This window comes from Chiloscyllium punctatum, chromosome 29, assembly GCF_047496795.1.
Source record: "Chiloscyllium punctatum isolate Juve2018m chromosome 29, sChiPun1.3, whole genome shotgun sequence".
NCBI classification, from domain to species: Eukaryota; Metazoa; Chordata; class Chondrichthyes; order Orectolobiformes; family Hemiscylliidae; genus Chiloscyllium; species Chiloscyllium punctatum.
The window spans coordinates 71105349-71122581 of record NC_092767.1 but is presented as its reverse complement, the minus strand read 5'-3'; the positions used below and the strand labels follow the sequence as shown (position 1 = coordinate 71122581).

The 17233-nt window shown below is 43.7% G+C and overlaps 1 protein-coding gene across 7 annotated transcripts in view; it reads left to right on the top strand.

The window, feature by feature from the left end:
- Positions 1-17233, top strand: part of npas1 (neuronal PAS domain protein 1) — a 442697-nt gene that overhangs the window by 111966 nt on the left and 313498 nt on the right. For 4 of the 7 annotated variants that reach the window (XM_072549367.1, XM_072549364.1, XM_072549365.1 and 1 more), the window contains exon 2: positions 16887-17072. The exons of the other annotated variants lie outside the window; for them this stretch is intronic. In XM_072549367.1, coding sequence (XP_072405468.1) covers positions 16972-17072 — 101 coding nt within the window. In that variant the 5' untranslated portion in view covers positions 16887-16971. The remainder of the gene's footprint in view (positions 1-16886; positions 17073-17233) is intronic. 7 annotated transcript variants of the gene reach the window in all.

Genomic DNA, 17233 nt, shown 5'->3' with positions numbered 1-17233 from the left:
TTTTAGTACCCAAAATGACCTGGCGATCTTAAACACTCTGACTCACCACTGACAGTTTTCTCTGGCAGAGAATTACAATGACTCCAAATCCTCTGAGGGATGAAATTTATCCACATCTCAGTCCTAAATTGCCATCGCCTTACATACTTTTTTCTTTCTATACGTTCATCTCTACTCCCAGTTAAGAGTACGTTGTTGAGAGTGTGGAGTCATATGTAGGCCAGACCGGGTAAGGATAGCAGATTTCTTACCTTAAAGGACATTCGTAAATGAGATGTTATAAATCTACCTACAGCACATGGACTGCAGTGGTTCAAGAAAGCAGCTCACCACAACCTTTTCAAGGGCATGGGTAATTGGTCTAGCTAACGATACCTACATCCCACAAAAATGTAATTTTATGTGGCTTTGATTAGATTGAACAGGAGTGCTGTATTCAAATTTAGGCTCCTTAGCAAGGAAAGATATCATTGCTTTAAATAAGTGCAACAAGGGTTGATTCCAAGGATGAGATGGCTGACCCATGAAGTGAGATCAAATAAAATGGGCCTCTACTCTCTCAAGGTTAGGAGATTTAGAGGTGGTTACATTAAGCTACATACATTTCTTAAGGAGCTTGACAGTGTTGATGTTGCAAGAATGCTTCAGTGGTTTAATGGTCGTTGTTAGACTTTTAATACCAGATTTCTACTGAATCATATTTTGCCATTTATTATAGGCCTTCAGAACATTACATAGGCTTCTGCTTATTAGCCTAGTGACAATAGACTACTATAAGGACATCACCTCCCCAATGGCATGGTGGCTCAATGGTTAGCACTGTTGTCTCACAGTGCCAGGGATCCGGGTTCGATTCCAGCCTTGGGCGACTGTCTGTGTGGAGTTTGCACATTCTCCCTGTCTCTGCGTGGGTTTCCTCCAGGTGCTCTGGTTTCCCCCCACAATCCAAAGATGTGCAGGTTAGATGAATTGGCCATGCTAAATTGCCCATAGTGTTCAGGGGTGTGTAGATTACGTGCATTGGTCGGGTATGAATATAGAGTAATAGCGTAGGGGAAAGGTTCTGGATGGGTTACTCTTTGGAGGGTCGGTGTGGACTTGTTTGGGCCAAAGGACCTGTTTCCGCACTGTGGCAATTCTATGACTCTTAACTCTGAGATTGAGGACTTGTTCTAGATTTCCCCAGCCAACGAAGCATTCTTGCAACATCAACACTGTCAAGCTCCTTAAGAAATGTATGTAGCTTAATGTAACCACCTCTAAATCTCCTAATCTTGAGAGAGTAGAGGCCCATTTTATTTGATCTCACTTCATGGGTCAGCCATCTCAACCTTGGAACCAACCCTTGTTGCACTTTTTTAAAGCAATGATATATTTCCTTGCTAAGGAGCCTAAATTTGAATACAGCAAATCTCCTGTGCAATCTCATCAAAGCTTCATAAAATTATGTTTTTGTGGGATGTAGATATAGTTAGCTAGACCAATATTTATTGTCCATCCCTATTGTTCTTGAGTAGGTTGTGGTGAGCTGCTTTCTTGACCCACTGCAGTCCATGTGCTGTAGGTAGACCTATAATATCTTTAGGAAGGTAATTCCTGAATTTTGATCCAGTGACAATAAAGGAACAGCAATATATTTCCAAGTCAGGATGATGAATGGCACAAAGGAGAATTTGCAAGGGATGGTTCCCATGTACATGCTGCCCTTGTCCTTTCAGTTGGTGGAAGTTGGAAGCTACTTTTGAAGGAGACTTGGTGAATCTCTATGGTGCATCTTGCAAATGGTACACACTAGTGCCACGGTTTCTCCGTGGGTGAGGGAGTGAATGTTGAAAATGGTGGATGGGGTGCTGATCAAGCGGGCTGCTTTACCTTGGATGGTGTTGAGCTCCTTGGGCAAGGCTGGAGCTGCATTCTTGTATTTGCATTAACATGAAATTCCCAGTACAGCAGTGTGAGCATGAGTTCAACATAACCGTAGGAATGTTTGGATATAGGACATTGTTATGGGACTGGATAGAATCACAGAGTTGTCAGGATGCAGAAGAATGCCATTCAACTCATCATGTCTGTACCAGCTTTCTGTATATTTTTGAGAATGTTGTGGGGAAAATTTGCAGTGCAGAGCAGAGGGACCATTCTTCTATGTCCAACTTGATTGTGCTTCACCCAGGTTACCTCATTTTCAGCATTTTCCTCCACCTGATGAACAGAAATTTCCTCCAACCTGGTTTCTGGGTGATTGAAGCCTGTCTTCAGTTCCCACTCTAAAATTTTGCTCCCAGGTCGCCAACTCCATCCCCTTCAAGGCCCCAACTGCTCACCATCTTTGGCGTTCATCTCAAATCGAGCTGTTGCTGCTGAGTGCAGGGTTCATCAGGAAAAGAATATGTTGACTTTACTGCAGAAATGTGGAATCATAAAATGATGACACAGTCGGTTTAAAATAGCAAATCATCCCCTTGGTATTTCACAGGTGAATTATGAAAAACACTAAGCCACTTACAGTTTCTGCAAATACCCATCCCAACCCTCCTTATAGTGAAGTGCAGGTCATTGATGATGTAACTGAAAATGGTTGGGCCATGGTCACTGCCTTGGCAGTGTCATTTCTTCTGAGCCTGGAATCTCGGATTGAAGTCCTACCTACTTTGGAGATGTGCAATAACATCTCCAAGCAGATTGATTAGAAAATATCAAACCACCACCACCATCTTCCTATGTGCCAGGTGCAACTAGTGGAGAGTTTGCCCCTGATTCCCATTGACTCCAGTTTTGTTGGAGTGCCATTTTTGGTCAAGAACTACTTTGATGTCAAGGTCAGTCACATAGTCACCTCCCTCTGTGGAGAGCTCAGCTCTTTTCTCCATGTTTAGAGGCTTTGATGAGGACTGGAGCTGGCAGAACCCAAACTGAGCATCACTGATTATGTTAGTGCTGCTTAGTAATACCGTTGATGGCACCTCCTATCACTTTGCTGATGATTGAGAAAAGGCTGATAAAACACAGAAAATAGGAGCAGGGGGAGGCCATACAGCCATTCGTGCATGGTCTGCCATTCATAATGATCATGACTGATCGTCCAACTCAGTCTAACCTATTCCTACTTTATCCCCACTTGAACTCTTTAGCCTGAACGATTTTTGGGTCAGGTTGGGGTGGCCAGGTTGGAATGGTTGTCCCTTTTGTGTACAGGACATAACTGGGCAATTGTCCACATTGTTGGTTAGATCCTAGTGTTGTAACTGTATGCAACAGCTGGGCTAGGGGAGCGGCAAGTTCTGAAGGACAAACCGTCAGTGCTATTGCTGCAATCTGAGAGCCCACAGCCTGTCCAGTATCAAGTGCATCCAACTGTCTCTTTATATCAATTGGAGTAAATTGAATTGGCTGAAGATTGGTATCTGTGATGTTGGGGACCTCAGGAGGTGATTGAGATACTCCAGTGACACTGGCTGAAAATTGTTGAAAATGCATCAGTCTTGTTACTAGCAGTGACGTCATTGGCTCCCCCAAAGGAAGCCATTTCGTTCTGCCAACAAATTGCTTTTTCTCTGGCTGTTTTTATTCACTGGTGAGCCATGGATATCACTGGCTCAGCCAGCATTTATTACCTTTTTAAAAAATTCACAGGGTATGGGTATCACAGGGCAGGACAGCATTTATTATCCATCCCTAATTGCCCAGGTGCAGTTAAGTGTCAACCACATTGCTGTGGGTCTGGAGTGTCAAGTCGGCCAGACTAGGTAAGGATGGCTTAAGTCCTTACTTGCCCCTTGAGAAGGTGGTGTTGAGTTGCCTTCTTAAACGGCTGCAGTCCATTTGGTGTAAGTAGATTGCAATGTCCCACCATGGGAGGGAATTTCAGGATTTCGACTCAGCGACAGTGAAGGAACAGCAATATATTTCCAAGTCAGAATGGAGTTTCCTTTACCCGTCTGTCAGCAATCAGGCAGTTCCAGGTGAACTGCTCAACCATTGCACCAGACTGAGAATAGTGTAGAATTTCCTGAAACATGGCACGCAGCAAAAATACTTGCATCCACCCAATGCACCTTGTTCACATCTAGTGTGTACTCACAAATGGTGCACACAATATGTGCCTTCATGCAATGGGGGTCTAAAACTGATACACAGTCAATAGAAGCTTTACTGACAACTGAGAGTGAATGTGTTCAGCAGAATGAAGCATGCAGTCGGGATCTCCTCTCCTGCTGTGTGTTTACTTAGTCGACTGTGTACCTACATTATTGCTGTTTGGTAGGAGGCCAGTTCCCCTGTAGCTTTATAAATGGAGCATTATTACCAACTCCACACAACATCTGTCATGCAGGAGCAACTGGGGGGAGCTGCAAGGGAAATCTTCACTGCTATCTGGGGATAACTCGTTCCTCTCGCGTTTACATCAAAACCCCTAGCTTTACTCAAATTGAAGCTTTGAGTGAGGCCAAGATCCATTTTCAACAAAAATAAAAATCATTCCCCCCTCCTCCCATTACAAAAAGAAAAATGACACACGTGAACTCTTGTTGATGTGTGGAAGACAATTATTCCATTTTATTCAAGGCTTACCTCATAATGTTAATCCAGTGATTTCTTGTCATTGCTAAAAGCGAGTGTAGATCTAGGCCTCAGGCATTGATTGTCTTTGACCTCTGACATTGGCCATGTTTGACCCCTCTGCCTTGACCAAATGTGGCCTCAGTACCCAGGATTCCCTGCATCTTCTGACCCTTGATCCCTACTGTATAGGGCTTGGAGCAAATGTTCTTTATTTTTGGGAGGGGGTGGTGGTTTGTCGGAATTAGGAATGGAGATAGTGGGCGGAATTGTGTGTAAGATTGCAAAGTTAGCTGTGAAGAATAACAACTGATCAGCACAGAGAGCATTTGCAAGAGAGAGCGGGAGATCAGAAGTGGGGAGCTTGTTGAATATATAAAGATGGATAGCTGGGAGGATGCTTGAGACTGCGGTCAGAATGTGCCGGTTTCAGTGTCGTCAACCACTGGCGATTGAACTCCTTGACCACGGGAATGCTAACACAGCGCGTTCATTTAAAATGTCCCATTGTTGCCTTCCCCTTCACAAGGTTCCCTTTGTGTGCCGGGGAGCAGTGCAGAGGTCGAAAGGACACAGAAAACATTTGCTGCGGGAGGTTCTTTTCGTTTTTTTAATTGTTTTGCTGCTTCCTTTCTGCTTTGTTTGATTTCTGCCTGCTCGGCAGTCAAATCTTGAACCAGGCGTAACCTTTCTTGGCGCTAGTGTACCGTTGATCAGCTGATTTCTGGGGAAGGGGAAGCGGGCACCAACAGCCCTTTGAGTGCCTGTCTCCCCACCCTGTGTACCCACCAAAGCCTCCGGTTTAAGATTCCCATCCCTCTTTTGAAATCCCTCCTCATCCTCTGCAGCCCTGTAACCCTTTCAGAACTCTTGACTTTCAACTCTTCACTCCGAATGAGTTTGGTTAGATCTATCTTCACTTGCCACTGCGGCGCCTCCGATCAGGGCAAGTATTGCCTCCGATGTCATTGGACTGCAGGTAAGGTCATCACTAAAGGCAGCTGGTCATAGAATCACAGAATCCCTACAGTGTGGAAACAGACCATTCAGCCCATTGAGTCTACACTGATCCTTTGAAGAGCATCCCACCTGACCCAACCCCCTACCCTATCCCTGCATTTCCCATGGCTAATCCATTTAGCCTGCACATCACTGGACACTATGGGCAATTTAGCATGGCCAGTCCACCTAACCTGAAGATCTTTGGACTGTGGGAGGAAACACATGCAGACACAGGGAGAATGTACAAACTCCACTCAGTCGCCCAAACGTGAATCTGAACCAAAATCCCTGGTGCTGAGAGTCACACAATTGTTTCCTCTATGCCCTCATCTTGATACGGAGGAGTGCCACCTGCCCCAGGCCAACAGGTTAATGCTGCACACTACTCTTAAAGCTTGGGGCATCACATTTGGCATATATCAAAAGGATCACAGCACAGGTCAGACTTCACAAGTTGGGGGTTTGCAGAGCATCAGTAGGTCAGGAGGAATTCCCGGAAAGGAGGCGGGCACAAGTTACAGGCCAGTGTGAACACAGAAATGTGAAGTTTGAACTCATTAACTAACCACGACCTTCTTAAGGACAGTTAGGGACAGGCAATAAATACTGGCCCAGCCAACAGTATCCATGTCCAACATCCCACGAGTGAATAAAAATTAACTGGACCATGAGGGAGCCTGGGGAGGGTGCAAATGTGGGAACTGCATCTTCGTGCTCACTGCTGTCTAATGGTTCCCAGTCCGTCAATGTTCCAGTTTTAAAATTCCCATCCTTGTTTGCAAGTCTCTCCAATGTCCACACCCCTTACGCTCTCTGTGATAATGACATCCTGGACATACCTTATTCTGGTCTCTTGTATCACCTTCATTGAAAGCATTTCACCAGCAGTTTCACCTGGCGTTCCACCTCTAAACCTCTCCCTATCTCTCTCTCTCTCTCCTCATTTAAGGCACTCCTTAAAATCACAACTTTTGCCCAGTGTTTTGCTCACCTTCCCTAATATTTGCTTTTATCATTGTGAATCTTTGTAAGGTTATGTAGCGGCGAAGCACTTTGGCTTGATTTGCTACGTGAAAGGTACTATATAAATGCAAGCAACTGTTTTGGATATAGATAAGTCTTTGGCAAAATGTTTGTGTTTGGGGGGCGGGGGGCAGGGTTCCTCAGTGTCACCGATTTTAGAGTGTGTCTTGGAATATGGACAAAGTTAAAAATCACACAACACCAGGTTATAGTCCAACAGGTTTAACTGGAAGCACTCCTGGACCACCTGATGAAGGAGCAGCGCTCCAAAAGCTAGTGTTTCCAATTAACCTGTTGGACTATAACCTGGTGGTGTGTGATTTTTAACTTTGTACACCCCATCCCAACATTGGCATCTCCAATTCCTGGAATGTGGTAATAGTAGCTTGTGGCTGGGAAATGAGTTGATGATTGTCGCTCACCCTGGAAAGGTGTCAATATATGTAGTGAGCCCGTGAATGGAGGCCCCAGGGAGTGTATCAGTATTTGCAGGGAGTCTCCAGGCAGAATGTGACAGTATTTATAGGGGGTCCCTATTCACAGAGAGATCCCCAGTGAGTGATAGTATTTACAAGGTTTCCCTGGTGTGATTCATGTGTTGTCAATACGGACAAACTGATCAAGACTCACATTAACGCTATGGGCACTTCACCTTTTACATGACCAGATAAGAACAACAGGTTTTCTGCCCAATCAGACACTAATGAGCCCTCTCTGGGATGAATGTCAATTCAGAAGCTTCACCTTCTTGGATTTGCCTCTATCTATAGCACATCTAAGTGAGAAGGTAACACGTTCAAGTACCATTCCTGTTGTCCTGAAGTTGACTCTTACTGAGGAAGTACATTTGGAGGAAGTATCTTTAAGATGAGGCATTTAACTGGGTCTTCACCTGCCCTCTCAGGTGAATGTAAAAGATCCTGTTTGAAGAAAATCAGTTTTTTTTTTGTGAATATTTATGTCTTAACATCTGACAAAAAAAATTATCTGCTCGATTTCAAATTTTTGGATGTGGGAGCTTGCTGTGCACAGAGCAGTTGTGGCATTGCACACAATCCAATAGTGACTACACTTCACATGTACCTCATTGGTTGCAAACTGCATTGGGATGTTCTGAGGTACTAAAAGGTGCTCCAAAAATGCAAATCTTGCCTTGTCCCCTTTGCTTAATGATGCTGACTGAATATTTTCAAATTAAGAATCTTCTGACTGCAGATATTTGCTTAGTGAATTGAGCTTGTGGATAGACATAGGAATTGACTTTAGAGATTTTTGTCTCTTTAAAGTTGGGGTCTTGTTAAGAAACCATGGTGCCAGTTGCATTTCTCATTAAATTCTGAACCATCTTGTCTTTTTGGCCTTCGATGGGACGTGGGCATTGTTGGCTTGGGCACTGGATCTGAGTGGTTGCTAAGGCCATTTCAGAGTGCAGTTAAGGGTGAGTCACACTGCTGTGGGTCTGTTATTATACATAGGTCAAACTGGGTAAAAATGGCAGATTTCCTTCCTTGAGTTTTCCTATGTGTAATTATGGGAAGATAGGACTTGGGTATAAAGAGAGACTGGATCAGTTAGGATTATATTCACTGGAATTCAAAAGAATGAGGGGGAATCTCATATAAACCTATAAAATTCTATACAGACAGACAGGGTAAATGCAGGAAGGATGTTCCCAATGACCAGAGTCTAAAGTTTTGGCATAGGCCATTTAGGATTGAGATGAGGAGAAATTTCTTCACCCAGAAAATGGTGAGCCTGTGAAATTCTCTACGACAGAAAGAAGTCGAGGCCAAAACATTGAATGTTTTCAAGAAGGAGTTAGATATAGTTCGTGGAGCTAAAGAGATCAAAAGATATTGGGTGAAAGTGGGAATGGGGGACCGAGTTAGATGATTAGCCATGATCATATTGAATGGTGGAATAGGTTTGATCGGCCAAATTTCCACACTGGAGGGATTCTATGATTTCACTCTCTCAGCCTTCCCCAAATTCCTTTATTCTCTTAGTTCCCAAAACTCACAAGCTTGAACATGCTCAACAACTAAATATTCACTGCCCCAAGGGTTCAGAATTACAAAGATCAACAAGAAATCTAATTTAACCTTGGCACCAAATGAATGACCCCTCATTTAGATTCTCTCGTCTGAGGGGGAATCCACTCAACATCTCTTTATTTATTCATGGAATGTGGACATCAGTGGCTGGGTCAGAGTTTGTTGCCCATCCCTAATTGCTCCTTTAGAAGGTGGTGGTAAGATGCTTTGTTGTTGCAATCAGTGAGACCTAGGGATACCCACAGTGTTTTGACCCAGCCACACTGAAGGAACAGATGATATATTTCCAAAGCTTGTGTCATGTGAAAAAATAGAAATGGTCTAAGTCACTCATTTATCAGTGCCATACAATCTCCAGAGTCCTCCATGTTAACATAGCATTGACAAGCATTCAGATTTATGGCATAAATACCTTGGAGGGTTCACTAGATTGATTCCTCAGTTGTGCTAGGATGGAAGATTATGTGCAATGAACATACACCATATTGAGTTCAAAAAAGTTGGTTGTTTTGTTTAAATGTGGGAGAAGTTGGCAATAAGAAGTTGGGAGAAACAAACCACAGGAACAGGCTCCTTTTGTTTTTGTTCATTTGTGGGATGTGGGAACAGCTGGTGAGCTGCCTTCTTTAACTGCTGCAGTTTGTATGGTGTAAGGACACCCACAAGACCACTGGGGAGGGATCTTCAGGATTTTGACCCAGCAACACTTAAAGAATGGCAATCCATTTCCAAGTCAGGATGGTGAGTGGCTTAGAGGCGAGCTTGCAGATGGTTCCCTTGCCCTTCTGGATGGAGCTGGTCATGGGTTTGGAAGGTGCTGTGAAGCAGCATTGATGAATTTCTGCAGTGCTTCCTGTAGGTGATACACACTGCTGCTACTAAGCACCAGTGGTGAAGGGAGTGAATGTTCCAATGATGGATAAGATGCTGATCAAGTGGGGCTGCTTTGCCCTGGATGGGGTTCAAGCTACTTGAGTGTTGCTGGAGCTGCATCCATGCAGGCATGGGGGGAGTATTCCAGCACACTCCTGACTTGTGCCTTGTAGATAGTAGACATGCTTTAGTGAGTCAGGAGTTGAGTTACTTGCTGCAGTATTCCTAGCCTCTGATCTGCTCGTGTAGCCACTGTGTCTATTTGGCTTGTCCAGTTCAGTTTCTGGTCCATAGTAATCCCAGGATATTGATAGTTCCCCTGCTATGTGGCTTCACAGGGGAGCTTGCTGGCAGTTCTCCTGTGTGTCTGTTGCCTATGTGTTCCGAGAGGTAGAGATTGAAGGTTTTGAAGGTGCTTTCAAAGGAAACTTGGCAAATTGGCTGCACTGCATCTTTTAGATGGTCCACACTGCTGCCACGTTAAGTTCTTAACGGGCCTGACAAGGTAAATACTGAGAAGTTGTTGCATGGGGAGTCCAGGGTCTCTGCATAAGGGGTCAACTGTTTTAGACTGAGATCAGAAGAAATTTCTTCAATCGGAGGATTATGAGTCTCTTTCCATCCCAGAGGGCTGTGGCTGCCTAGTTGTGGGTATTTTTAAGAAAGAGATTGATGAATGTTTGGATTCTAATCCCAAGGAATAGCGAGATGAGGAGGTGGTAGGGAGAGTGGGGTTAAGGCTGAGGATCAACCATGATTTGGTTGAATTGAGGGCACAGTGGAAGGACTAAATAGCCTGTGTCTTGTATTCAAGTACTCGATTCCAAGAAAGAGTTAACTAGTTGGAGGAGAGTAGGGCACAGCAGAGCAGAATCTCAAAGTTAGCAGTTTAGCAACCTTAGCAATGCAACCTGTGCTGAGTGAGTGTTAGTGACAGTGTGCAGCAGTGAATGAAGTTTGGTTCTTTATAGTGCAAATAGAGGACTGAAGCAATGAGTCTCTGCGGGTCCTGCAGCGGAATATAACAGACGGTTGGTTAGTCTCAGATGTCTGAAGTTGGAATATTGAATTAGAAGAGATAATCCACAGCTGTGAGTTGGAAGCCGGCACAATCCAGACAGCTGTCAAACGTCCATAAAATGTACAACACGAACCAACTGATCGGGCCTACCAACCCTTGTCAGTGCGGCTGGTGAATGTGAACCTCCTCCTAAATAGGCGACCAGCGTATCCTTCAATTCCCGTCTCCCTGAAATGTTTATCGGTTCACTCAACTCCAGACTGATGCCATGAGTGGTGGTGAGTTCTGTATTTCCTTGTAGGGCAGTGGGTAACGTTCCCTAACACTAGACCTGAAGCTCCAGGTTCAAATCCAGCTCCAGGACTTGATTGCTATGGACGCTGTGGTGTAATGTGGCTAACCAGGTTGATTATCACTCTTTAAATCCTTCTGACATGGCAGGCAGGAAGAGTGGGATAGATATTGGCAGCCAGCAATGTGCAACAGCTACACTGCAACAGGTAAAGATTCCACATGCTGATTCTTGCCATGGACAAGCATTATCCTCATTCTTAGGGATAACTCACTCATTCACTCATTATCCCCAAGAGAATACCTGACCTGAGGAAGAGTCTGCAGGCTGGTGACAGAAATTTATTCGCTCAATTCTTTCAGATGAAAGCTGTCCTGGAAGAAGGGTTACACTCAAAACGTTGACTTCTCCACCTCCTGATGCTGCCTGGCTTGCTGTGTTCTCCTAGCCTCTTGCCTGTCCCTCCTGATGCTGCCTGGCTTGCTGTGTTCTCCCAGCCTTCTGTTTGTCTGTCCCAGAAGATGGCAGAAATCACCTCCTGCATTCCTGTAATGTCATTCAGCACTAGTTTCTGGTATTATTTTCTGGTCATTGACAAATGGGTCACCGCTTTTTGCTTGTCAATAACTGCTCCTTGAAAAGGCAGTGGTGAGCCAGCTTCTTGAACTGTTGCAGTTCATGTGCTGTAGGTAGACTCACAGAAGAGAAAGGAAATTCCAAGATTTTGACTCAGTGACACTAAAGGAACAGCCATGTATTTCCAAGTCAGGATGATGAGTGGCTTGGAGGGGAAATTGAAGGTTGTGGTGTTCCCTTGTATCTACTGCCCTTGTCCTTCTAGTGGTAAAAGTTACAGGTTGGAAGGTGCTATTGAAGAAACTTTGGTGAATTTCTGCAGTGCGTCTTGTACATAGTATATACTGCTTCTACTGAGCGCCAGTCGTGGAGAGAGTGAATGTTTCAGTTGATGGATAGCATGCTGATCGAGTGGGGTTGCTTTATTCTGGGTGATATTAGAGTTTTTTGGTGTTGTTTGACCCGCATTCCTCCAGGCATGTGACTCCAAATCCACCAACTGCTTTGACCTCAACAGCTGTTTCATGAACTCTCCTGTTGCCTTCACAAGGATTGTTGCTTTGTCAATATGAAGGATCTCATGGCACTAATTGGAAAAAAAGCAAGGTGCCTAGAGCCCAACATCTCACCATTTAACTCCCTCCAGCACCACCACTAAAAGAGATGAAGGGAGGCATTGCTTTTTCTGGGATCATACTTTGTGCACATTGACTGCTGAGTCCATAATAACAGTGAATATCACCTTCAAATATAATCCATGGTTGTGAGGATTTCTGAGACATTTCTTTATTTCATTCTTTCTTGGCTTCACTTCTTTGCTCTCTTCCTCTTGCGCTCTCTTTGTTTCTCACTGTTTGTCTTTTTTCGTCTTCATCTCCCTGGCAGGGTGGAAGTGGAATTAAGGTTCAAGTTTTGAATGTTTGCTTATCTGCTCCTGAAGAATTCAGTGAAAACCTCACTAAAGAATAGGTCCAGAATAGTGAAGTGCAGAAATAAGCTGGGTAGAAAATGGTTTTATGTTTTCGCAAGACATGTTCTTCCTATGCATCTCACATTTGAGAAAAAAATCTGTGCTCCTCCAGCATCTAATGCTCAAACAAGTCTCCTCGTGCACTGGTACATTATACCCTCTTCACTACTTCTTTGTTTAAGGAAATTTCTCATTCTCTACCTTCCAGTCAAAGGGCTTAAAGCTTCAGCAAGACTACAGCTGTTGCTGTGGCATCTGCAGTCAAGACGTTTTTGTTACAAATTATTCATTCACGGGATGTGCGTATCACTGGCTAGGCCAGCATTTACTGCCCATTCTTAACAGCCCGCTGGGCAATTAAGAGTCAACCAGGCTCAGCGGTTAGCACTACTGCCTCACAGCACCAGGACCCAAGGTTCGATTCCAGCCTCGGGCAACTGTGTGGAGTTTGCACATTCTCCCCTTGTCTGAGTGGGTTTCCTCCGGGTGCTCTGGTTTCCTCCCACAGTCCAAAGGATATGCAGGTCAGGTGAATTGGTCATGCTAACTTGCCCATTGTGTTAGATGCATTAGTCAGAGGGAAATGGTTCTGGGTGGGTTACTCTTTGAAGGGTTGGTGTGGATTTGTTGGGCCGAAGGGCCTGTTTCCACACTGTTGGGGAATCTAATCATATTAGTGTGGGCTTCACATGTAGGCCAGACCCCCCCCAGTTAGGGATGGCAGATTTCCTTCTAAAAAAGACATTAGCGAACCAGATGGGTTCTTAACTGTCAAACATGGTCACCACTATGCAAGCTTTTAATTCCAGATTTTTATTAAACTTACATTTTGGTGGGATTTGAACCCATGTCACCAGAACATTTGGGCTATGATTAGTAGTCCTGTGATATTTCCAATACATCAACAACTCCCCCTCAGGCTGATTGTACTGGGGCATTTACCTTCTATTACTTCTAAAATTGCAACTCCTTCAGTGATTTCCATCCAGTGGTGATATGTCATGGTTTATTCAAGGAATCTGAGTTACTATGGCAGTGCACACTTTCAATGCATGTTGTAGCCTAGAATCACAATTAGTGATGGTCATGGTTCCATTCTATTTGTAACTTCGAAGACTGGGGATCTCTCCTATTATTTTCACGCAGAGGGTGGTACATGTATGGAATGAGTTGCCAGAGGAAGTGATGGAGGTTAGTACAATTGCAACATTCAAAAGGCATTTGGATGGGTATATGAATAGGAAGGGTTAGGAGAGATATGGGCTGGGTGCTGGCAGGTAGGACTAGATTGGGTTGGGATATCTGGTCGGCATGGACGGGTTGGACCGAAGGGTCTCTTTCCGTGCTGCACATCTCTATGACTCTATCACTACCCAACATTACCCTATGTTGTAAGAATTTAGAACTCAAGTCTTTTTGACCATGTTATGAACACACTTTCCTTGCTTGTCATATCCTGGGATGGGACTTGAACCTGGAGCTTCTCGCTCTGATTCAGGGATGCTACCCACTGCACCGTGAATCTTCTATACCTTTGAACAAGTAACTAATAAGTCTGATACTGTTTCATGCAGTCAAGTATGCCATAGTCCTGAGAATTTACATATGAACAGGTCATTCAGCCTATTCAGTCCATTTTGGTATTTATTCACCTGTTTGAGGTTACCTCATTTCATTCCATCCATATAATGCTGCATTTCTTTCTCCCTCTCAAACTGGTCTTGCCTTCCTCTTAAATACATCTGTAGTTTTTGTCTTCCCCACTTCAATTGGTAGCAAATTCCGCACACTTAACCACTCTCCTTCTGAAATCCATATTTGATTCCTTGGATTATATCAACGGCTTTTAATCCTGCTTTTCCCTAGAAGTGGAAACACTCTGTCTCCATAGCTACTCTCTCAGAACGTGTCATTGCTTCAAGACGACTAAAGGTGGTTCCCTCAGCTTTCTCTTCCTGCCAGAAAAAAGATATATTGGTTCAATCTCTCTAAAAGCACTTCCGGTTTCATTCATGGAAATCATTTCATTTTGGCAACATTCCACAGGGAATAGGACCAGGACTAGGCCCTTCCACTCATCGAAACTGCTCTGACATTCAACTAAATCATGACTGATCTTCTATCTCAATGCAATTTCCCATACCATCCCTATTTCATTTGATGTCTTTAATATACAGAAACAGCTTTCATATCTGTACCCATTTGTGTAAAATGTTGACCAGGATTGTACACTCTGCTCCCAGGTATAGATTAACCACAAGTTTGACTTAACTCCTCTATATTTTTCAATTCTCCACCTAGAGGTAAATCCTTATGACATTTGCCAGTACCTTCTTCCCATGACATTGGTGCACCCACCAGCTATATGTCCTAACTGGCCAATATGAGCAATAGACAGAGTTGACAACAGGCAGTTTACCTGTGAAACAGATCATAAGTGAGTCCACCCTTGATTCATGTGCAGCAAGGATCAAAGGTCAGACGGGGCCAAGATCAAACCTGATTTTTCACCAGCAAAATATTCCTTACTGCCATGCACTAATTAACCATGTAAAAGGACAAGGGCAGTAGATACATAGAAACACCATCCCCTCCAAACTACTCACCATCCTGACCTGAAAATGTACTGTCGTTCTTTCACTGTCACTGGGTCAAAATCCTGGAATTGCATGCCTAAGGGCATTGTGGGTTTACCTCCAGCAGTTCAAGAAGGCAGCTCACCACCACCTTTCAAGGGCAACTAGGATTGGGCAATAAATGTTGCCTGATCAGCAATGCCCAAGTCCCATGAGTAAATAAAAAAAAGTTAAAATATAAGAATACACAAATGGAGCAGCAGTAAGGCCATAAGTCCATTCAACCTCCTCAGGCCTTTACTGCTATTAAATACAATCATGGCTGATTTCCCATCCATTCCCCCATATCCTAACAGATGTGGACAACTCTTAAATGACCTCTGGGCAATTAATGTTGGGCAATGGATGAATGGAAATTTTAAAAGCCTCACTTTAAACATGTTCAGCGATGGAGCTTCCCCAGCCCTCTGGGGCAGAGAATTCTAAAGAGTCACAACTCCATCAAATAACTTTCTCTTCATCAAATTTCTAAATGATCTGTCCCATAACCTGACATTTTTAAAAAATTACTTCACAAATTGCAGGCATTGCTACCCAAGCTAGCATTTATTGCTTGTCCTTAATTACCCAGCAGGCAATTGATTCTCAATCACATTGCAGGATCTGGAGTCAAATGTGGGCCAGATGAGGTAAGGGTGGCAGCTTTGCTTCCCAAAGGTAAGAGTCAGTCATGTTCTTGGGACATTAGGAGTAGGTGGAGATCAATTGAGGCAGAAATAAGCATGATTCTATTTCATGGTCCAGAAAGTCTGAGGGGACCGAATGGTCTTAAGGACATTAGTGAACCAGATGGCTTTTAGTGACAATAAGCAGTAGTCACACTGTTGCCATTAAGTTTCTTTTTTATTAATGTCAGAATCTTTAATTGAACTCAACTTTCACTACTTATCCAAAACATTAACCTGGTGCACTGGATCCAGCAACATTATCACAACACCACCACCACAACCAAATCCCATCCAGATTCACAGGAAACAATTTCTCAGCATTTACCTTGTCCACAACTCCTTCAGATTGTTGTATGTTTAAATGCAATCATCTCATTCTTCTAAACAGAGAATATCAATGTTCTATACTCAGTGTCTCATCATAGCACCACCCTCTCATCCCAGGGTGAAGCTTCACTGTATCTCTTCTGATACAATACTGCAATATGAAACCGAAACCTGTGCTCCGTATTCCAGTTTAAACAAAGTTCAGTACAGTTGTGGCAAAGGCTTCATCTTTCTGGTACTCCTTGAATGGCCAACACAGCATTTGCTTTCCTAATTGTTGGCTGTATGCGTATGGTAACACTCTGTGCGCCTTATATGAGAACACCCAATTATCTCTGAGCATCAATATTTACAAGTTTCACGCCTTTTTAAAAACTAAAATAAGTGATAGTTTTGGAGCACTGCTCCTTCATCAGGTGGTTGAAGGAGCCACCTGATGAAGGAGCAGTGCTCCAAAAGCTAGTGCTTCCACTTAAACCTGTTGGACTATAACGTGGTGTTGTGTGATCTTTAACTTTGTACACCCCAGTCCAACAATGGCATCTCCAAATCATAAAATAAATGAGTCTGAGAATCCGAGACTACTTGTAGCAGCCTAACAGTTGAAGTTGGTCAGTTGAGCACAGGCGAAAGATCTCATGGAATTTCCAATCATTTACATCTACATTTGGGCACCAACTAATTAATTGCAGAAATGATGTGCCTGGTTATGGTTTTGACCCACCCGAAGCCAAAAACTATCTTGACCAAGTAACTTGCTCACTGTAGTAGTCATTTCTATCAGGTAGCTAATTATAAAACATATATTCATGTGCAATAAGCAAGAGAAAGCCATTGATTGTGTCAAATCCAACCTCATTTTCTTCTCTTGCCTATCTTTTTAGGAAGTCAAGGTCATCTCAAGAAGCCAGCCAATCAGAAACTGTGTAGGGATGCTGTAAAGCCAGGTGAATCTGGGAAGGTGGCTGAATGTTAAAGATGGCAACTCAATACAACAATGAACTGAAATGTGTTAGCGTAGAGTGGGACTTCCTTCAAGGACTGCTCGTAAAGAACCAACCAGTCCCTTGGTAAGACTCGCGTGGCTTCATATTATCCATGGTGGGGTGAAAGTGGTGTAGTGGTAATGTCACTAGGCTAGTAAACCAGAGGCCTGGACCAATGATAGTGTTCAAATCTTGCTGGGTGACCTGGTAGAATCTCCATTTATTTAATTCAAGTAAAATTACCT